This window comes from Paramisgurnus dabryanus, chromosome 24 (assembly GCF_030506205.2).
Source record: "Paramisgurnus dabryanus chromosome 24, PD_genome_1.1, whole genome shotgun sequence".
Classification (NCBI taxonomy): Eukaryota; Metazoa; Chordata; class Actinopteri; order Cypriniformes; family Cobitidae; genus Paramisgurnus; species Paramisgurnus dabryanus.
The window spans coordinates 30,027,082-30,050,396 of record NC_133360.1 but is presented as its reverse complement, the minus strand read 5'-3'; the positions used below and the strand labels follow the sequence as shown (position 1 = coordinate 30,050,396).

The 23,315-nt window shown below is 35.0% G+C and overlaps 1 protein-coding gene across 3 annotated transcripts; it reads right to left on the bottom strand.

The window, feature by feature from the left end:
- Window positions 1-24: 24 nt before the first annotated feature.
- On the bottom strand, window positions 25-21,904 carry LOC135741188 (snRNA-activating protein complex subunit 4-like). 3 transcript variants are annotated; one of them, XM_065259863.2, is made up of 25 exons: window positions 21,783-21,904; window positions 21,450-21,597; window positions 20,311-20,351; window positions 20,131-20,233; window positions 19,669-19,694; window positions 19,446-19,583; window positions 19,185-19,313; window positions 18,993-19,071; window positions 18,816-18,897; window positions 18,553-18,654; window positions 18,404-18,476; window positions 18,156-18,320; window positions 16,537-16,687; window positions 15,303-15,409; window positions 14,658-14,752; window positions 12,712-12,806; window positions 12,269-12,351; window positions 9,822-10,316; window positions 9,647-9,733; window positions 8,238-8,385; window positions 7,821-7,891; window positions 7,664-7,729; window positions 7,432-7,462; window positions 5,656-7,283; window positions 804-5,379 (listed from the first exon to the last, which is right to left on the bottom strand). In XM_065259863.2, the coding sequence occupies exons 2-25, from the start codon at window positions 21,571-21,573 to the stop codon at window positions 5,251-5,253; spliced, it is 4,248 nt and encodes a 1,415-aa protein (XP_065115935.1). In that variant the 5' UTR covers window positions 21,574-21,597; window positions 21,783-21,904; the 3' UTR covers window positions 804-5,250. The 3 variants fall into 3 exon arrangements, with proteins under 3 accessions (XP_065115936.1, XP_065115935.1, XP_065115937.1); XM_065259864.2 differs by lacking the exon at window positions 804-5,379 and adding an exon at window positions 25-796 and having other exon boundaries at window positions 21,450-21,869; XM_065259865.2 differs by lacking the exons at window positions 19,446-19,583; window positions 19,669-19,694; window positions 20,131-20,233; ... (1 more) ...; window positions 21,450-21,597; window positions 21,783-21,904 and having other exon boundaries at window positions 19,009-19,071; window positions 19,185-19,237.
- Between the last annotated feature and the right edge of the window lie 1,411 nt (window positions 21,905-23,315).

The following is a 23,315-nucleotide window of genomic DNA, read 5'->3' as shown; positions in this document are numbered from 1 at the left end:
AACTGTTAACCTGGTAGCCATAAGAAAGGTAATCACTGATGTGTTTATTAAAAAAAATCAAACTTAGACATTTATTCATTTATATGACTATTAGAAGATATTTTTTACTCTGTTTAAATAACAACATATAATGCACTCAGACATAGCAGCACATTTTACAAATATGCGATTTTCAGCAAAAAAAGGCAATAATAAAAAATAAGTTAAAATAATTATTTGTGAAAGGTAGAGAACACAATTATGTTAATGAAGAACATTTTTTGTGTTACCGAATAATATGCTTTATAATTAAAATATTTATTGTCATGTTGTTTTGGGGGATTTGCCAGTGCAAGATGTTTTCAATCAGACAGTTTAAACATGCATTTAGTCTGGCACTAAGCTTAAGCTCTGTATGGGAAACAACATCATGATCATATAATACAAAAGCACAGCAATCATTCAAAATAAAATCCTTTTATTTAAAAACAAAACATAACAGGAGCAAAAACTTTAACACAATTTAAAAACCATTTAATGTGATTACAGTATGTACAAAACCATGACCCTATTTTTTCTTGAGTCAGAATAGCCAGAACATATTTTTAATTTCCCTAACAAAACATGCTTCTAATTGGTCTCTGATAACTAGGAAAAGAAATGTTAAAAGCATTACACAACTTTGCTTTAATCCTAACAATTACCCTAGCATTAAGGCTGAAGAAGTGATCAACCTTTTGAACATTTGCCTGTTTGTATAGATTCCTGAGAATTATGTTTCCAAAGCTTCAGTTTCATTTGAAGTCAGATCATTCTTCTGAAAGAGAAAAAAACAAACACAAAAATAAACCAAACAAACAAGAAACAAAACTAAGGCTTGGTTTCACAGACAAGGCTTGGCTACAGCCAGGATTAGGACTTAATTAAGATGTTTAAGCATCTTTTATTAACATGCCTTAGAAAAAGAAGTGTGTTGCTAGTGTGTATCTTCAGACAATTTGGTGCAGTGGCGTAGCAAGTGAGTCCCAGGCCAATATGCAAAAAAAATGTACGGTCCCCCTTAAGCCAAAGCCCCCCCAACCTTGCCTGTTGGCACTGTTAACTGTGGCGCGTAGGTCTGTTAACAACATATACTTTTAATAAGGTAGTCAAATATTTTTACTTTACTTTTTACTTTAAAGGGTAGATTTAAATAAAGAAAAACTAAATGTTTTGGGTAGTTTTTGACTCGTGACTAACTTCTCCGCCTTCTATTTGAGACCCCACTTTTATGTTTATATTTGTCCATCCTTACCCAGCAAGCAAAAACCAAGACGTTGAAATGACGGCTAACTATAGACCCGATATAGACCGGCTATGAGTAACCCACTTCTACCCTAAATAGCCTTGAATTTGGTTACATGCCATTTTTGCCAAAAAAACTTGAAGATGTATGATATTCCAACATGTAGGCAAAGTCAACAGGTGTTCAAGGTGTTTGCTTTCATTTGTTTTAAACTTATACATATTGTCTACTCTTGGGCTATGGTAGACGTCTATTAGATTTTCACTGACAGCCCAAATTTAGCCTGGTTTTAGCCCAAATTGCTTGCTGGGTATAATGTTCATGTAGATAGCCGCTATACTGTAGTAACCTCTCACACTGTGTTTTCTTGTCTTTTTTGGCACGGTGTCATGTAAAAAAATTATGGCGAAGTAGTCTATGGCAGCCGCGGAGTGCAAAAATAATAATAAACGCAAACAAGAAATGACGTAGAAATTAGACATTACGGAGAAATAAGAAATCACTACACATGATATGCATACAAAAATATATTCATTGCTGCCAAAAAAAATTTAATTGAAAAAAAATTTAATGAAAAGCTGGGGCGGGCCCAGGGCCGGGCCCCCTATTCAGGGACGTGCACAAGAATTTTTTGGGGCAGTTGCTCTGTCCTAAAAAAAAGGGCACCCCCCTGAAAAAAAAACGTACGGCCTATATGAAGTACTGAGAATAACAGGGTCTTTATTAAAATCACCAAACATGTTTGCCTAATGCCTACCAAAAAAATAGTAGCCTCGGCTGCTTGTCTGCAAGCTATGATAGCTAGCTGCTATCTGTCTGATTATTTAGGCTAACATGGCAAACTCAGCATGGGTTTATGAAGATTTTAACAGAGGTGGAAAGAGTAGTCAGTAACTTTACTTAAGTAAAAGTACAAGTGAGTAAAGAAATAATTACTCAAGTAGAAGTAAAAAGTATGCAATGAAAATAATACTCAAGTAGCGAGTTACTAGTTACTCATGAAAAAATAAATCTAGGTATACATACATGCATGCGCACACACACACACACACACACACACACACACACAATACAGTGCCCTCCATAAGTATCAGAACTGTAAAGACAAGATTTTTCTTTTTGCTGTGGAGACCAGATATTGGTAAGATAAATATCAGTATGTCAGAAGTTTAGAATGTCACATTTTATTAACCTTTGTTTATGTTTCAACACATACATGCTTTAACAACAAAGAACAACAGGATTAAATGCTGACTTATGTGTGTTGTACACAAATGCACATAAGTGAATCAAACTGATCCTACACATTTTATGCTTTTCATGTGTAACCAATCAGGACACAGCTCAGTGCCCATTAAAAAAAAAAATGTGACAGATTCTGTACTTTTGTATATTGTTCATCTTTTAATGTTTAGACATTTCTTGACTCCACAGCAAACAGAGGATGAAGGGCACTTATACAGTATGTGTAAAACTGCAACATACACAAACAGTACAGAAAAAAGAATACAAACACAGAATAGACAAGCATTACAAATTAACTCTAGTCTCAATGTTGATGTAGCTTATAGCTGAAATATCAGACAAGTAAACTGACAACAGTTTTGCATATGTATAAAGTTAGAAATCTCCTAAGATGGTCTGAGGACATTGACAGTTTCCACTTACATAAAAATGATTTTAAACAAAACTCATGTTTACGTTGTCATGTCACGTGTGTGTTGTGAGAATCACTTACATCAGTACAGTATACAGCGAATCAGACGTCAATCATCAATGGATTTTCTTCAGTCTGTGCTACAATGCTTCTGGAGGTTGCACGCGTTTAACTGTGTCTGACGACGAACAGGTTGCGTGTATGTAATGGCGGGTACATGTGTGAAGTTTTGCTTTTAGTTAAAAGATTGGTAAATTCATATCCACGTCACCCAAAACTGTTTATATTCTGCGTGTTTCTACTTAGGCTACGAGTAAAACAGCATCAGACGATTCCGTGTTTGCAGCGATCTGAACAATTTATTCAAACTGATTCGCGAACCAATTCAAAACGTTTGGCCCATTTGCTTTGTAAAGAATCGATTCAAAAGACTCATTTATTTGCAACACTTTGTAAGGAATCGACTCAAACGACTCATTAATTCGCGAATGCCTCAGAAACACGAGACAGCAATTTAAAAATAAAATATATATTTCGTAATTAATTAAAATACAGTAACGAAGGAACGCTGCACAATGTAAACGAAGTAAAAGTAAAAAAAATTCCACCTCGGAAGGGCAACTTGAGTCGAGAAGGGCATATGGGCAGTTGCCAGGGCAACCTGAGCAACCCCCCTGTGCACGTCCCTGCCCCTATTGGCCCGGGCCCATTTGCACGTGCATACCCTGCATGCCCAGACGCTACGCCACTGATTTGGTGACACTAACTTGCACTGACAGATCTTAAAATAAGCCATTTTCATTTGAGACAGCCCAAACATGTGTCTTAGTTTAGGACTACAGGCTAAACCCTTGTTTGTGAAACCAGGGGTAAGTTTCTTTAATGTTAAAAGTTGATTAACCAAAACATTGAAAATACACCATTATTTACTCACACTTCCTCTTTTTTTTCTTCTGAGCCAAAACATTGTATTTTTTGTTTAAAAATTGAAATGTATTATTTTGTGTAAGTCTTGGAATTAAAGTTTCTTAAGTGTAAGTAAGAAAAAAATGACGACAGTCCAATGAATTAATTCGAAAATAATGCACACCAAAGGTGGTATTGTCATCAGAATAAAGCATTCAACAGACCTGTTGTATAAATTTACATAATATGATGCATGGATTTATTTAAATGTAAGTTTTAAGTGTACTTTTAAAGTTTTAAAGTAATAGTTTACAAAAAAATGCAAATTGCCTTATAATTTAGTTATTATTTACCGTAATCAAAGATATTGGAAAACAAGATTGAGCACAGTTAAAAGAATCAATCATCAATGGATAAAAACTCTCCGGGGAAGGGTCTGTATATGGAGTCGTTTGCTAAACTGTGCACATGCGCAGGAGCTGAATTAATGTGTTTATTATTACTACTTGACCTAAAAAAAACTTAGGTATTCCATGGTTATCCCCGCCATTGATGAGTTATCTCGTCAATTAAAAGAAAACATTTGCATAAAAAACGCGTTCCTGATGAGTTCTTATGGTTATCTGTAATTCTTTGATTATCCACTAGACGGCACACTTACCCATTTATAAAAAACTGAAGTCAAAACTTTATTTACTAATTTTAAACTCTGTGTATGTTCTGATAATCGCTCTGAATCTGATATCTAACAAAATTCCTTCACAAAAATGCAAATATTTTAGCTTTTAAAAAAAATATCCATATGTAAAAGAAGAGAAAAAAATAAAGATAGAATGAAACGCTTTTCCTGTTTTGTTTGTTTGATTGAAAGCAGAAAGTCTGTTCTTTTCATTTGATATATTTGTATGTTTATATATTTTTAGAAGAATTTTTTTCCCGGAATGGGTTTTGTGAAAAAGGCTGGCGGCACATGAGTTAAGCTGAGTAAGTTGTAATGGAATTAAACCATTTAATAACAAAGAAACGGTCACAATTCACTCCAATTGTAAGCAATGTAGAAGTAAAAATCTTAAACACTACATCATGACTATAGGTAAAATGAATGGCTGTTGGTAAAAAAACATTTGTACACTATAAAAAGGCACTCCAATAAAAGATTGTTTTAAAACTATTGCATGTTTTTATTGTGTTTTAGAGTATACTGTGAATGCAAAGTGAAATATATACGATAATAAAACTTTGTTTCATGATGATAAGGAGTGGAGATGTGTTACGAATTGAATGTCCATGTGTGGAGATCTAAGTTTTTTTAATTACTGTTGTATTATATATTTGAGGAGGTTGAGGAAGCACGCCTGTTGTCGTTGTTACGCATCTGGACTGAACTTAATCCTGGTAACTTTACTTATCTTCCTTATCCCAGTCATGTTATTACATCAAGTGAAATGACAGGATCCTGACGCACAATAGCCACATCTGTCCCAAAACAACAGTTTTTGAAAATTCCCTGCTTTGGATCCCAAGAAAAAGAAAGCCAAAAGGGGTATGAACACTGTAACAAAACGATTTGTTTGTTCAACCTAAAAAAGTAAGTGTTCATTCTTCCTAAAAATTCAATTTCAATTAAACTTACAATTTTGAGTTAATTTAATTAAAAAATCTCAGTTTTTTGACTTAAATAGATTTTTTTTAAGGCAGCACAAACAAATATTTTTTTTAGGTTGAACCAAAAAAATCTTTTTTTTTACAGTAAATGTGCAGGCGTGAGTAAATAGTGACAAAATGTTATTTTTTTTTAGAAGAATCGTCATTTAAAGTGTTAACTTACTGCAGCTGGTGCCTCATTATTTTCTCCCACATGCTTGTCCACAACTCGATCATCGTTACGTAGAAGTGAATCGGGCAATTCCCAATCCTTGTATGGGTTTATGGTGGCTAAAAGGGCAGGTAAAGTAAAGCATGACAAGAATCGAGCTTTTAACCACAGGTATGCTGGATTTGTGGCAAACCTTTCTGAAATCAGTTTGCGAATGGCCTCTTCTTGTTCTTTCTCTCCTTTGCCATTCTGGTAGTCGTGCGGTAAGATATGTGCTGCAGCTGTAAGCAGAGATTGTTTAGCCTTGAGCAATGAAGTCAGTTTTTTGACACTGGCAGCAGATGGTGGGAGGTAAGGCAAAGTGATCTCTAGATGTGGCAGTGAAATTCCACCGTTTCCATTCATCCAGTCATTTACTTCAGATTGAGGATCAAAAAATAATAAGTTTGTATCCAAGCTCAAAGTATCAGAGGGAAGATCAGGATTAGAGATTGATGGTTCACTTGGTTTTCCAACTTGAGGCACTGTTGATTGAGATACATGGTGAAGAGAAGTAGACTGCTGTTGAATGACAGCTGACTGTTGAACAGTTGTAGGAGCACAGATACTTTCAGAAAGAACTTGAGGCTTTGACACAACTGGTGCACTAACCAAACTTGGTACATTCAAGTCAGATGGCGAAGGCACAAGACTAAAAACATTTGTGGCAGCAGAAGAGTAGCTGGGTAAGGTTGATGATAGATGGTGTCCTAAAACGGTTCCTTTAGAAGAGGATGAAGGCGGCAGATCTACACCAGAGTCATTTGAAGAGACCGTTGGCCCAAGGACTTCATTATGTACAATCAAATCTTTGTGGTGCACAGAGACAGAAGCTTGGGGTGACATCTGAAGGGCACTGCTATGCATAGTTTTGTTTTCCACTGAGGTATTAGTAAGAGGTGTCTGGATGCCTGCAGAGGTAATGTTTATGGAGGAAGAAGGCTTTAGGAAAGGGGAATTGATACAGGGGTTAGGTAATGGGTTTAGACATAGATTGGTTAATGTGCCTGGAAGAGTGCTGGCATTTATGGGGGAGTTTTTTGGCACGATCAACATCTGGTTGCCTGGTAAGTTAGCAGAAAGCATTTCAGTCACCTGTATCGACGTTCCAGGAGTGAAAATCCAATTAACCGGCTGTGTCTGGAATTTAACAGTAGAAAGCCCAGTACTCTTATTGGACCAGACTTGTTGCAGTGCCTCCTTTTTACAACTTTTAGCTTTAGCTTCTTCCATTAAGGCTTGTGCTTTTTTTGTGGGTTTACATTGACGTTGGATCACTCGTTTCGGCGATCTGGAGGTTGTGGTTGCGACAGGTTGCACTGGTGCTGCCAACTGTATTAATGGCAGAAGAATAGCTTGCGGTGGCGACTTTGGTAATACAGATATTTTTTGTCCATTAAGCAGTAAAGGCTGCTCGGTCCCCTGCATGTTTGGCTGCGCGATGACAATCGAGCTGGGATAAATCGAAGCAGGTGTTGTCATCTCCTGAGGGCGAACAGAAGGCAAAGACGGTGGATGTTGAAGAAGTCCTGCATGTTCCTTGCTCCCATTTTTCATACATTTTCGCTCCTGAAGTGTCGCTAACACTGTGTTAGGAAGAACTAAACATACAAAAAAATATTTCTCTTTAAAAACAAGTGTATATTTTGTCAGAAAGTTCTTAAGGTTTTCTATGAAGTTTAAATTTAAAACAATTTAAAAAAAATATGCATATAAAAATATAACAAGGAAAAGTGTAACCTAAAATACCTGTTTTGGGTTTGGATTCAGACCCTGGCATCTGGAAAAAATAAAAATGGAAAAAACTGTTAGCAGGATGGAGTGAAAAGTTTAGACCAATGAAATAATCACATTTAAAACAATGAAGAAATTTACAAAATTTTGTCTTCTATGGCAAGAAACTTAGATTAACATGGAGGTGATTTTACAATGCTTGATTAAAAATACATCTGTGCTTAAAACATTATTTTTAGAGAAATACCCGCAGTCTTCTCTTTTGTCGAACTTTAATGACATTCTTGCAACCCTCTGCATCAATGTGGAGAACCTGTTTAGAGACAACACAGCCATATAAAACTCAACATGAACAATCACAATTACAAGGAGACAAAAAAGACAACAAAAGAGTTTAGATTTACTTTGATGAAAAATGAAAACACTGGTGTCTTCTGGAGAAGGATCTCGGCTGCTTTTGTTCCAATGATATCAGCTGTAAAATGATATACATATAGAAATATAATATGACAAAAGGTATAAACTGATTCTCACAGAAATTATGTGAATTATGTGCTAAACAGAGCTGGAAAAATAACATGAAAATAACATCAAACGATTGATTTTATGCCTAAAATGCAGTGACCCTTTTTTCTGTAAATTGCAGTAGAAAAGGAGACAACTGGCAACTTTTAAACAAAGAAAAATGAATTCCTAATAATATAAAAAAACAAAATAACTTTGTGAATGATGGTTATTTAAATTCTGTGTAATTGTCCAGTTTCAGGTCATAAATAAAAATGATCAAGTTTGTGATAAATGAACTGAACGATGGTCTGTACCTTCACAAAGCTTCTTTTTATTTGCTTCCACAGGCAGTATCACATTACCAATCCATGGGGTGATCGCTTTAAGCAGCTCACAGTTAATGCTGGAACAGTTCTGGGCTCGTCTTCTTTTCTTCTTATCTTCTGGAAATTTCCTTTTGTCCTTTAGACCATGAAAATAAGTATAGCATTAATATTACAGTATGAAGAACAATGAGTGTAAGAATTTAAAGTCTGCCTTACATTTACATTTATTCATTAAAATTGCTATATATGTCAGAGATCGCACGCCTCTGGATCAACTATGGGTTAAGTGTCTTGCTCATGGACACAATGGTGTGTCACAGTGGATTCAAACCCAGGTCTCTCACACAAAAGGCGTGTGTCTTATCCACTGTGCCATTACCACGCCTTGACACAGATTCAACTCCAACTCAGCTGTTAAATCAAGCTCATCCCTCTAAAAGGCTTAATAATCATAGAGTTAATCTCAGTTTAATCAATATACTAATAATATAACCTGAAGTGATATTTCTTAATAGTAGTATGGGAGCCAAGGTGAGAATTTGAGAACCAACACGGGTCAAAGAGGGTCTATGATAATAAAAGACATGGGTTTTTTACACACAGTTTGGTTTACGTTTAAAAGAGATACCTTATTAGCATTAGGAGTGGGTAAACAGGTTTGAAACGGTATAAAGTGTTAAGACTGACTTTGCTCAGGGTTCAATCTTACTCCGCTGGACCCAAAGTATGATGTGCTTTGTCAATGTTTATTTAGTACAATAAACTAAAGATTTTCTACATCCACATAATTTTTTCTTACAATGAGGTAGAACAAAGATATAAATAAACGTTTTATATATATATTAAAAGTGATATATAAAGATTTTACATTTCCTTTGGCGTCTAAGTGTGTATTAGTAAATGATATGCAAAAAAAAAAAAGGATAGTCTCCAACGTAAATCTCTTTTCTTTCACTACAATAAACACATGAATTGTATACGACAGTTTTCTTGTTGCATCGTGCACAAATCTTTCAAACACGGTAAGGAGCTTCACATTTCTGGCTGACGAGGTTTTCAGGCCAATCACAACATACAGATTAGCTGGCCAATCAGGGACACAGAGATTTTCAAATCCGTGCATTTCAAGAAGAGAGTGAAATCTGGAGCTACAAAAATGTACGGTATATTGAAAATAACGAGTTTATTACCATAAATCATGGGAACACAATGTATTATACTAAATGCACAAAATAACACTGTTTTAGGAATAGGTGCGCTTTAAGCCATGTCTGGAAAACCACCAATGTACCTCACTTTCATCTGCACTTTTCTGTGTTTGTCCCTTTATAATTATAATGTAATGTCTCATATTTTAATATTATATCAGTGATCATCCTGTGATAAACATACTATACCTTCTTATTTACAGGTGTTGCCTTCCACTGCATTAAGTGTTTAACATCATTCACAGGCACCTTAATCAAGGTTTTCTCATTGTCAGCCTACATTTATAAAATAAGATTCAGTATTAGTACAATAACATATAGCTGGCACTAATTTAACTTAAAAGTGGAATAAAACAAATCATACCGGGTTTAGCAAGACGTTAGTATCAATCCCCACGTAAGTTCTCTCCACGTTTCCAAAATGGTCTAAACTGGTGTTGCGGACCGGACTGGGCTTGACTGGAGGACAGATGCTGTTCTGTGATCGATTGCGGCCACTGGTAGTTGGTTTATTAGGTTCCTTTATATCATCCACATTGGTGGACAGACTCACCCATATAGTCCTAACAGTTCCTACAGGACAAACCGATGGATTTGTATTTAAAGGAATCCAATCCTTTATGTCTGGCTGTATGTAGTCCTTGACTTGTGTTTCCTCTGGTAGATCCTCATCTGAAGGGACTTCTGCTTCAGCATCACTATCCATATATTCAACTTTCACCTTCTTTTCATCCTCGGAGCTTGAAGTGATTTCAAGATCTTTACTTTTTTTCTGTGTCACCTTTCGTCTCTTTGTTTCTGGTTTAACTACTAACTTCACTTTTCGAACTCGTTTCCTTTTTCTGCTATTGCCTAGATTCTAAACAAAAAAACAACAACAAAGTGTTGATTATTTTATTGTTGGGCTCTAACCATTTCTCTAGTAATTTGAATACAAAAAATCATTGAGGCAAATAATGAGTCTAGATTTTTTTGTACTGGAGGTTTAGTCCCTTAAATTACAGAGGGATTACTGTGTTTCCCCACACAACATTATTACTGACGCACAATACTTTATCACTGCATGTGTGTGTGTGTGTGTGTGTGTGTGTGTGTGTGTGTGTGTGTGTGTGTGTGTGTGTGTGTGTGTGTGTGTGTGGTTATGATAATCAATGGATCAACACTACTTCACTATTTTTGCCCTTCAATCTTGTTTCCTCCCTGCATTGAGTTCATATATTTAAAGCCTTAAATTTCCACAGCAGAATTGATGCCTTAGTTGGGTTATGGATTAAAGTCTGCTTTTTAAAATGTGTCATCTGCGTGTGCTGTGTGTCTATTCAGTGAACAAGTTTTGCGTTTTAACATACTACTAGGGGTGGGCGGTATGACCAAAAATTTATTTCACAGTCATTTTATTTCACGGTAATGATATATTTCATAGTATATACGTTTTTCATTTTATATTGTTTTTAAATTATAGAAATTTGTCAATCACTATAGCTTTTAACTAAATACTGACCACAGTTTTAAAATATGGGTAAGTTAAAGTTAGTGTTGAAGTGAAATTAGCCAGCAGATAAGTAAGGAATAACTGATGACAGGCCATTAAATTAAATAATAATGCCCACCAAGGTGTTAATGCGGCACAACATGAAGCTGAGTTAAAGCGCAGGTGTGCATTATTTTTAAATAATTCAAAGGACCAGAATCAATTATTCCTCTTTTACCTCAGTTACCACAAACATTGGTCTGGTGTCTATTTTTAAGACATTTAAAAGGTTAGGTGTGTGGTTTACAGAAAAATAATATGGATCAGAATAAAGGGTTCAACAGACCCGTGGTATAACAACAGATTAAGTCTTGATAGACAAAAACTTGTTTTTAATTGAGTTATTAATTTTATGGACTATTAAAAAAAGTTGGCAATATGAGTAGGCAATATGCCAAATGAACAGGTATGAATGTATGCACAAACCGTATATGAGAGACAGATCTCTAGATATAGATATTATAAATATTACAGGGACTATGATGTGATGACCACGGAGTTGGTTTTAAAATCTTGTTGCTCTTTACTGTCTGTTAGACTTAAACATCAAAGATGTTTGTACTATAAGCAAATAGTGCGTCAAACTACATCACTCCAGTAGCGCACGTGTCACTGACATAAATGCGAGTTTTGTCTTAGCTTGATTAAAGTTGAGAAACCTTTACACCTATTAGCGTTATGTGCGAGAAGAGCTTTTTTCATGTAGAGAAGTAGCTTCTTGTGCGTGCCTCGAGAGACCTTACACGAGAGACCCGCTGCTGTATAAGCACAGAGATAGAGAGAGAGAGAGAGATAGAGAGAGCGCGCGAGAGAGAGAGAGAGAGAGAGAGAGAGAGAGAGAGAGAGAGAGAGAGAAAGAGAGAGACCTGTGGTGGATTCACCGGTGTTCATTATGAAATTACACAAATAACTTGTTATGAGTGAATTATTTTACACGTTTCTCCGTCACACTCAGTCTAAAATGCGGGAGGACAGAGTTAGCCACGCCCACTTACATTTACATTCCACTGTATAGCTGGAATAGAAAAATCGGTAATGTCTGACATTTTATTTCACGGTAACGTAATATACGGTCATACCAGGCATAAATACTACACGTGTGACACTCATGGCTTTATTATACGAGTAGGTGAACATATAAACCTAATCTCCAGAGCTGCTCTAAGAGTTTATTTTGATAAAAGCGCAGGCCCTAGAAATCAATCATCTATTCCATACGGCAAAATAAACTATAGCTCCAGCCCTATTATATATATATCAATGTAATGTAATGAGCCTACAGGTTGGGTTAGTTGCTTCCACTTGTTCAGGCACTGGGCATCAACACGGTTTGGGATCTCTGAAGCAATTTTTGTCCACTTGCCTAAGGTTTAAAACAAGAGAAAGAGAAACAGAGCTGAACGTCACCTCAGGATGATCTTTAAATACAAATCCATACAAAATTTAGTCTAAAACTAAATGTTACTTGATTGTTTTTTGCAGAATCTGAGTATCAAAATTATGACTTTAGCAGCATGTGCTATTTAAGACATTTTTATAGGACCAAAAACTGCAATGCAATGAAGTTATTTTATTACTTAACAAAATAAAATAACCAAATATAAAAATGTCTGAAGTGTAATAATAAAAGATACAAACAGGACTTCTTCAAGCTGATAGGATGTTGTAACAGTGTAGACAGGCCAGCGTAAAACACCTTCCCAACAAAACACTTACAACTTACCAACGCCATATTTCTCAACTTTTTCTTTTAGTAGCTCCACCTCCTCTCTGCTCCAAGCACCCTTTTTGACATTCGCCTGAAGACAATCAAGATACCTGAGATAAATCAAAGATTTGAATTACTGAATGGCCCAAGTAATGTTTCCCGTGCATTACTACAGTCTTATTTGTTCCACAATAGTCTCAGACTTCTTACAACAGAAAGATCTCTAACGTTGCGTTTTGCACCATTTCTTCATTGTTGCACCACTATTCGACGTCAATTGTCATCTTTGCTTCAGCACATCACACATCACGTATGAATGCACATACACATGCATGCTCCTGCTTTAGCTTTCACAGTTGAAATGCAGACGAGTGAACTGGCGTCTGCTCTTTTCGCTCATTAAACATTCAAATCACCACCATACAGCAGCTCATGAATGAATGAGATTAAAACAGCGCTTCCATGCATTTGTCACTGTTACCTAATGGACATACAAACACAGTTCATCTGTAAATATGAACTTTATTTGTAACCAAGACAAAAGTCAAGTTGCAGTTTTCTGACATATCGTCTGTGATTTGTATGCAACATGGCCCAGCTTGTCAGTGAATGAGTAAACTAGCTTTGTGTAGTAAATGCTGCTCCATCTGAAAGCAGTTCATGTAGATTTACTAATAATCAAGGAACCGGCTTTACTGACGAAATGCCCATGACTATCACATGCAATTTATCGTGCAGCCCTACTGTCCAATGGCATTTTTCAACTGAATTGACAAAACAGAGAAAAGCAACTGACAAACAAAGACAAAAAATTGCAAATGCTTTAATAAAATGCGATTTAAACTTGCATTGAAAATGATTTATTAATGTACCTTTTTATTGTTTTATTTATTTATGTTTTAGAACATAAATTAAATAAACCATTTTAAATATGTATGCAGTATTAATGGTTTCATTTAAAATGTATTGTTTTATTTAACTACATTTCAAAACAATTAAATGAACCGTTTAAAATATGTCTATTACTTTTTCCACTGATTTATTTTTATTTTACATAGCCTTCTTAGACATACAGTGTCTATAGATGTTTTTATGGTCATCTTGGAATAATAAACTGTTCTAGCTGACATTTTAGTCAAATTTAAGTTATTCATATATTCTTATTCTGTGACTTATTAACTTTGTGATGTTTATTACAAGCAGTGTAAATTTTGTGTACATAAAACCTTTTTTGATTTCTATCTACAAAGTCAAACTCTAACTTGGTTTTATAAGTGTGATCAAATCAACACTTTGAATGCACACAAGAGGACCAATCAGGATCAGCTTTCTTTCTCACACATACTTGTTTTTATATATTTCAGCTTTGTAGTCCATTTGCTTTGTACCAGGAATGTTATATTTAAACTTAATCCGTCCTGTGTACTTGTACTTAGTTAACTTTATAAAATAACTATGCAGAAACGGTTGGATTTTTTTGCAGGTTATAGTCTTAAATTTAAATATTAAGCTTTAAAGGCAAATGCCAATACTAATTTTATGTTTTAAAACCAAATCATAAGTAAACTGTTTGTGTTTCTTAAATATGATGTGAATGAAAATTTGATATTAAATGAATTCAATGAATGTTATGCCATATATAACTTTATAATCTAAGCAGAAAGTGATTTTAGAATTAAAAGGTTTTATCTGCAGATGACGTCTTCTTAAAAAAAAAAAAAACATTTACAAATCTAAAAGAATTTTAATATTTTATATTTGGAATAGATTAAGGGTCTCTGTCATAATTATATATAAAAGAGATTGTTCCCCCAAATTGTTTTTGCTATATTGAATGCAAAAACTTTGAAGCGGAGTAGCTGAAAACTACTCAGAATGCAGACAAAACTTTTCAAGGTGGCGATATTTTTCCAAAAAAAAAAAGTAATCAATGTATTATTTTAAGTTAAAAAGAGCCATACCTGTCACGACAAGCGCCGTCTGTCCTGCCTGGCACTTCCGCTCTGATTTTCCCCCATTCTTTGGCGCCGTACTTAGCGACAGCATTCCTCAACAACTGATAACAAGAGAAGTTTACTAAAGTTGTGAAATTGTGGTTTAGGCTGTGGCTAGGGCTGGGACGATTAATGGTGCAAATGCTCATTTTCTCAATAAATGAATTTAAATGAATTACGGTAAAATGCCGGCACATCCAAAAGCCAGAGGGCGCTCTTGTGCAGAAACTACATTTGCACATAAGAAGTACCATTACAAACGCTATTCCAGGAAATGTCTATAAGCGTATTTGTATTGCCGTTACTCAAATTGTTTCAGGTATTTCATGAAAAGTACACGCTATGCGTGAAACGCAGAATCAGAGCCTTGCGATTTAGAATCGATTTCAGACCGATATTTTTAATGGGAAACGCCATTACTCATCACATCCCTAATTCTGACACATTAAAATGCAAAAAGACATGTTTATGAGATTCAAACAACTTCTGAAAAAAATATAATTTTGTCTTCTATCGAAGACATTAGGCAAATGGGAAGATATTATTAATTCACTTTTTAACTTAGTAGCTTTAAATTAGAGTAGAACTACCCAAAAAGATGCTACTTTATACCTGGTCTTCTTCCTTTGACCAAGGGCCTTTCTTTATAGATGGATCGAGAGTAGAGGTCCAGCGGTATGATAGTTGTGATGCATCACGACCCATCATGAAGTACGACACTACGGAAATCAAAAATACCACGATTTACGCTTTCCAAAATGCAAGATAAAATTTACAAATACCAAAAATCCAAAGTAAATGATGTCTGTCAATTTAAAATGTTATTGTATCTTAGTTTTCTCCTCCCTAGAAAATCTCTGAGAATGGGTTAAATTACTTTGATTTACTACTATCAACAACCACAATAAACAATTTTTCGCAAGCACAAAATGAATTCTCTTAACTGTAATTGGTCACTAACCATAATCTGATTCTCAAACAATCACTTTCTGCTTACAGACCTGTATATAAAGTGTTCACATGGAAAAGCACGTAGAATAAGCCAGGTTATCAAATACATCAAATCCGCTTAATCCAAGCCATTCAGAAATACTGGTTTGTTGGCAGAATTAATTCAACACTGCAAGAATTTTTTACTTGGTGGAGGATCACTGAATATACACCATATTTTCTAGACTAGAAGTCGCAATTTTTTTCATAGTTTGTCTATCAACTTCTTGTCAGGCGCGACTTGTAAATCAGTGTGAATTAATTTTGACATATATGAACCAAGAGACATCATTAAGAGACATCCGCTATACGCTGCTCCTGTATTTATGTAATTCAATGAATTCAGTGATGTGGAATGACGAGCCTGCGAACTTCATGCGCATTGTCTTGTTCTGTTCATTCGGCCTATTCAGCCTTCCAGGTAAGTTTCTGTATGCTTTTTTGTATCATTTAAATAACTAATAATGTTACGTTAATGTATTGACATCTATTCACCCTGCTGTTCTGTCTGCTATTGCTTAGTTAAATAACTTGCCCCTTCTAGACTAAATTTCTGTTCTACGTCTTGGATTTTGTGAAATACATTTCTAAATAAATGTTTTTCGTCTTCACGACGCATTTTTGATTGATGCCACTTATACTCCGGAGCATCTTATAGTCTGGAAAATACCGTAAGGTCGTTAACCAAACAATTGAACCTTAACTTTATTCAAAAAAGGAAAGTAAACAGTGACTGGAGCAGAGGTGGACAGTAGTGAAGTAATAAAATTTTCTACTTAAAGTGATAGTGCACCCAAAAATAAAAACTATTGTCATTATTTACTGTTTCTATACAACACCACTAGATGAGACTCACTCTGCATGTAAGGAATGAAGTTGCCGACTCTCATTTTGTTCACAAGTTCTCTCAGGATCTCGTCTTCCTCTGTAGTCCACTCTCTCCTTCTGAAAGTCTTTGAAATGTAGCGTTGATAAGTCTGGAAACACATGAAAGCTGTTCTCTTGGTCTAGGGATCAAAGAAAAATTTAACAAATGTTATTAGGGCTGTGACAATTATGTAGTTACTTTGTTATGATTATTTCAGATAAACAAAATTATATAAAAAAAAAACATGGGGATGTGTAGTATCTGCAACAACCCTACATCCACTTTTTGCTCTGCAGTATATTTTCTTGTCAGAATAAATTACTCGTAGAATACATAAATTATAAGCTTTTAAGTTATAAGCTTTTTTATCTGCAAAGATAATTTACAATGGAGTAAATTAAATAATCCCAATTATTTGTGACAATTAGTTAAAGAAAGATGCACAGAAAAACCATGTATGACAAGTCCTTGAGAATTATCAAAGCTTGAAAAAGGACAATGGCCCCATTCACAAAGCAAGGTTTGGGCGGTAACAACCGCATTTAAATTGGTTAAAGTGTCCTGCTCGCATTATTTTGGTCTTTTAAAGTGCACCACAGAGTCCCTTACAACAGAAAAAAAAAAACGTATTTTCTCAAAACTCACATTTTTTTTTAAAGGAACAGTATGTAGGATTGTGGCTAAAACTGGTACTGCAATCACACAGCTGGTGGCCAATACACAAAATGACAACATAAACATCAGTTGAGGGCTACAACTCCACTTTTTAAATGACAATATCCTGACCAGACCACTGTTGTGAGTGATATTAGTATATAAAATGATTTCTTAATGTCTAGTGACATATCAGGGCCATTTTATGATTAATTGATATAAATTTCTTACATACTGTTCCTTTAATAACTAGACAACTGTAAGTGATGGGTCGTTCATAAACCATTTTTTTTTTCAATTGTTTTGCATTTTATAATATTTTCTAAAAATATAAAAAGGTGATCAACAAACAAGTATATTCGCTTTATTAAAGCTTCATGAAACACTATCCAACAATTCGTTAGACGTTAACAGAACGCGTGTTTTTTTCAGCGCCAATGTTAACAAGTTAGAGCATGCACGTGAGAAGCGTATGCTTGCGTAGCAGGAGTGGCACTGAAGCAGCAGTGCTGCGATCGTTTCGGGTCGGTTCTATTTTTGCTGCGCTGCTCACGCTCAATTATAGTGACAGTGCTTTGTTTATGGTTTAAAAGCTCGTGGACTGACGCGGAGAATTTTCATTTTACCATAAAATCATGTGTGTGATGCCAAGTGTGTTTTAAACAGCAATAACTTTACTTAAATCTCTTTATATAACTAAGCCCTAACTAAACCCTGTCTGGGAAACCGCCCCTAAAAGGTGAAGCAATAACTGAATTAAGCTGCAGTATGTACTGGGGCCAATTACATTTTATTATACAGTTAATTGTCAGGTAAATCTTATAATCATGACAGCCATATATGTTCTATTATCATATGAGTGAGAGTTTCATCCTTATACATAGTTTAGTATAAATGTTTTATTGCCCAGCAAGCATTATGAAAGGTGCATGCATGCATTTGGTCGGCTTTACCCCAAGAGCCTCTGCAATTTCATCCCAATGACAACAGTTGTATTCTTGTACAACTTCTCTCAGCTGATCAATTTCCTCTTGTTTCCATACGGTCTTGTTAATGGAGGGGTGCAAGTAGTTTTGCCAGAATCTTTTCAAATCCTCAGCATGGCGCAAACCTTCAAACTATTAAACAAAAAGTTTTTTGTGAAAATTGCCAAATTGTATTGAGCAGTATCAAATGTGAATTAAGTATTTGTGTCACTTACATCAACGTTGGATATTTTCTCCCAGTCGTGGTCGTCATTGCGATCACCCAGCAGCTGTTCTTCTCTCATTGCACTAAGGTATAAATGCGAGTTTGATCAATTACACGTTACACTTTTGATAAAGATGTTCCTCTGAGACGAGTCCTTACCTAATCTCTGCAATATCTTGTTGTATTAAATCTATTTGTTTTTTCATCTCCTCTTTTTCCTCATCATTAGCTTTAGACATTTTGCCACTCAGGTAGTCCAGCCTATGAAAACAGCCAAAACACCATTGCTTTTAAAATTTAAAAAATCCTAACACATACATTATACAAGTATAATCCTGTTTTAATAGTATTAAGAGGAAATCATCTAAATGTCCATATATTTAGGTTTTTTTTTTGTTTTGTTTTCTTCCACCAGAACTAACTTGGAAAGTTTGGGCTTTAGCATTTGTTTCATAGTGTCTGTGGCCACAGCATTGGTCAGCAAAGCCTTCTGCCAAACCTCCCCTGAAAGACAAAACCACAAAGATCAACTTTATTTGAATCAAAAATCATTACGTTAATGAATAGTGATTTGAAGTACATGATCTCTCAAAACATACATCTCCTTATTTTCACCTCACAAATGGGTCTGGTGCCATGACTCAACCTCTCTTTGGTTTCATCATTTGATGGAGGTCCCTTGACGCAAACAGATAAATAACCAGTAATTATTTCTTAGATGTCACTTTACTTCACCAACAGTTCTTCTCCTAGCAGACATGTTTATGTTTTCCAGTCTTATTGTTACATACCAAACCAGTGAGTTTGTCTTTGAAATAAGGCTTCATGAAATATCCAAGAAATAGTTTCTGAATAGGGATTCCTCCAGGCGAAGAAGAGCTACAGCTGGTTGGACCAGACAACTGACATTCAATCTCTTTCTGTGGAGATAAACTTTATTTCATTAACGGCCCGGGCACTGAGATGTGATCTTCTTCAAGGACTTCTTCTTATTATTATTTCATTACGTCTCAGTTTAAATAAACCACAGTCTAGATGTGTTTGTTCTTCACCTGCTGCTGCTGGTTGTCTCTCAGAAGCTTCTCCAGCTCAGATAGTTTTTCTTTAAGCACCTCCTGATAGACCAAATTCATTTGTAGGCAAGTGTCTATATTTTGAGGAAGATTCAATTCAACTCTGTCCTCATTGCTCTGAGGAGGACAAAACAATATATTCATATTACGGTTTTAAATGTGAAACGCATACACACATCAAAGAAATGAAGGTGTAACTTACAAAATCACTGTCGTGTTCACTCTCTCCTTAACAGGAAGAAATAAGACAAATTATCCATGATAATTCAGAAAAAAGTCCAAGGTTTCAATCTGTCTTTGTGGTCCAATGTTGCCTTGCAGTTTTTAAATACATAATTAAATATAACAAATATGTTTATTGATAATGTTAGTTCCTTATTTTAAGCAGGAAAACAACACAAATGTTCCTCACCGATATCATAATGTGTTCCTTAATGTACTTGAACTACACCAACAGAAATATACGAGTATCTGACTTGGACTCTGTATTGATCAATTTTTTGAAAAATTTAAAACTGAATAAATTAAATTGAATTTGTAAATATTGTGCATAATAAATATTCATTTTCTTTCATTCATCAGAATTTTATATATGCTACATCTCTTTCTCATTGTCAGCATCGGCAATTCAAATAAACTAAATAATTAACCAAAAATGACTTACCTGCCTCAATATCAAACAGTTCTGCATTAACACCAAGTGTATTCTCTAATTCCTCGATCTCTCTCTGAATCCGTTGGCGCTCTGTCTCTAGATCATCGTGCACCTTGAATTTAGAAGCAATCAGAAGTTAGAAACAATAAAAAAGGTAACATCTAATGGGTGATATTTCTAGATTCTCACCGCTTCATCAACTGCAGGTCCACTGTCAACAGATTCATCATCTGTCATAAAAAAAATTCATGTTACAGTATAAATACAAACAACAATGGTTATATTTACCAAATATCGATAGTAGAGATTGAAATACCGATACGGTAACGTGGAAATAAGTACCACGATAGTTCGCTTTATCAATTTTTTGCACAGCCCTAGCTTTTCCACTGTCTATAGTGCACTGTTTTTGAATACTACTTCTGCATGTTTACAGTCAGTCTCTATTTAACTCTTTCCCCTCCACTGACAGTTTCTCAATTAACAGAAAACGCTTCTCTCCCAAAGACAAGTTTTTACGGCAATCCATATTTCCACTATTAAGATGTAACGATTACCAGTTAAATATTTAACCGTTAGTATTCCAGAATAATTTTTTAAATCTCGTTTAACCCCCTGGGGTCTGAGGGTTTTAGAACGCAGTGGTAAGTGTCAAAGTGATGCCTATTTTGAACACTAATAATGGTCATTTAGTAACTATGGGCACTTTTAACTTATTGTAATATGTGCTCTTGTGTAATCAGTGACAAATCGTAAAACCTTACAAACAACACACATTCACATCTGCACATTTCCATATCCATTCCTTACAAAACTAAACAAACTAAACAGCATAATGTGACGTCTTGCATTTGTACACTAAAGATGAGATGTCTGGACCAAGAAATAGCTAAAAGCCAGTTCATGTGTTTTGGAGGAGGCATGGCTTTTGTAAAGCTAGGATGAAATCTTTTAAAACTATGGCTAGCCTCTCTTAAATTGCCTTCCCTACCATAGTAGTTTACATTAGTTAAAGGATTAACCAACATAAACTAACATTTCAACAATAATTGTACAATTTATTAATTTTAGTTCATGCTTAATTTCAGCCTTTACCAATGCATTTATTTTAATTAAAATTGGTAACTTGTTTTTTTCACGAACTGTATTAATGTTAACAAATACAACCTTTTTGTAAAGTGTTACCTTAAAATGTTATCGTGTTAATAAAGAACAGTCTGAAATAAACCGTTTCAGAAAACTCTATATTACTGCATACACAATTTTAGTGTAACGGTGTAATTAAAATGTCAGGTAATTTAACACATAAGTTAATCTCTGTGACTTACCGCTACTAGAATCGAGTGACAGCAGGTCTGTGATGTTTCCTCCGTCTGACCGCAGAGAATTCTCAAGAGCAAAAATCTCCCTTTGGATTTTGTCTCTCTCTACCAGCAAGTCATTTGATGCCATGATAGACAACGTGAAAGCTAAAAACTGGATTTAAAATGACTGAATTACAACACTGAACCACAGACTTTTAACTTCTTGTCCTGCTGGTAGATTCAGTACGGACGGCTGCTGTTGTCATGCAAGCAATAAAGACATCACAACTTTTATCATGTGTAGCCATCAAGTGCAAACCGTTTACACATTACTGACAAACGATACCGAAAACCTACCTATAGCGACCATTTCAACATAGCAGCAGCGAGTAATAACATTCTTTTTAACTGTTAAGAAAAATCTGGCACTTCATAAAACTCAGCATTAACGTTATGTTTGCGTCCTGTCAATCGCGCGTTAATAGTGCGTCATCAATTCTGATTTCAAAATAAAAGTTCGACTACTTTTGTTCGACTCTTCTTCTTCATCTTCTTGTTAAAGGCAGCTTGCATCCAATTTGTTGCATTACTGCCACCTTCTGTTCTAACTTTGTCTTACAGTTTAGTCCAGCCTTTAAGAAATCAAATAAATAATTACTGCCTGTCTCTTTTACGCACATTCAAAAATATTTGTAACATTTTCCTACATAGGCTATTTAAAAGATACAGGATTATATAAAAGAAAGAATATAGATTGATAGATCCTGACCCACACTCCTGATCACTAGGTTACGGTAATGAAACCAAAAGTTGTTTGCCAACCGCCATTAAAACTCAAGAAGAAGAAGAAGAGACGGACTGACAGCAGCGAGCAGAGCAGGAAAATAAATCCACATACAAGCATTGGTAATAATTATACTTTCACTCTTTATCATTATTTAAACAAGTGGTAATATTTCAGTACACTTTCACATGAGGTGTGCACGAGTATTTTAAATGACAATATATCGTTAAGTTCTGTACTAACGTTATATGTGTGATCCTGACTGAAACACTGCAGACTGTGATCAGATCAGATATAAAGATTAGGACAAACATGAATTTATTTACTGCTAATCTTATAGAGAAAGAAGAGGAAATTAATTCAGTCTTTAGTTTAAAACGAGGATGTGTACAACAAAGATTATCATCATCATCTGCTTTATTATTTACATTTCACTCGTTTATACTTCAAATCACTTTGTTTACTGCACTCTTATTTTTAAAGCGTCTCAATGTCCTACTTCACTTGTTAGTTAAAGTCAGTTTGTTTACAAGGAAAAGTACACAATAGTTACAATCATGTTTGTTTATGTACTGAGTAAAGTATGAATGAATGCAAAACGAAAACAAGATAATCTTAACAGCCGACTATCTCCTGTTTGTTTCCAGGGCTCCAGACAAAATAATCAACTAAGCAGCCGCTGGCAAAGAAATTTTTTAAGTGCCACATTAGGATGAACTTAATTATTTGGTTCTGCCTTCTTTTCCTAGGAAATTAACCATAGTTTTAATATATAGTGTTTAAAAGTTTTGCAAACATGTTTGTTTTAGTATAGTAAATGTTTTTTAACATTTGCATAAATATAGTTTTAATACAAATCCTATGGTTAAGCTCTGTAGTGAAACTAGGGATATCGGTTTATACAATTCCCCAAATTCGATGCTTGTTTAAATGAACCATCAGTCAATCAGTAATAATTGTTAACTATAATAGTGCAATAAGCCTTTACTGCAGTGACATGAAAGTGTGTGTAAATCAAGACGCCAGCTTCCTCATGCAACTTAAAATATTTTTGTCTAAATAACATGATAAGATTGTAAAATGAGTCATGTAGTTGGTGTTTTGAT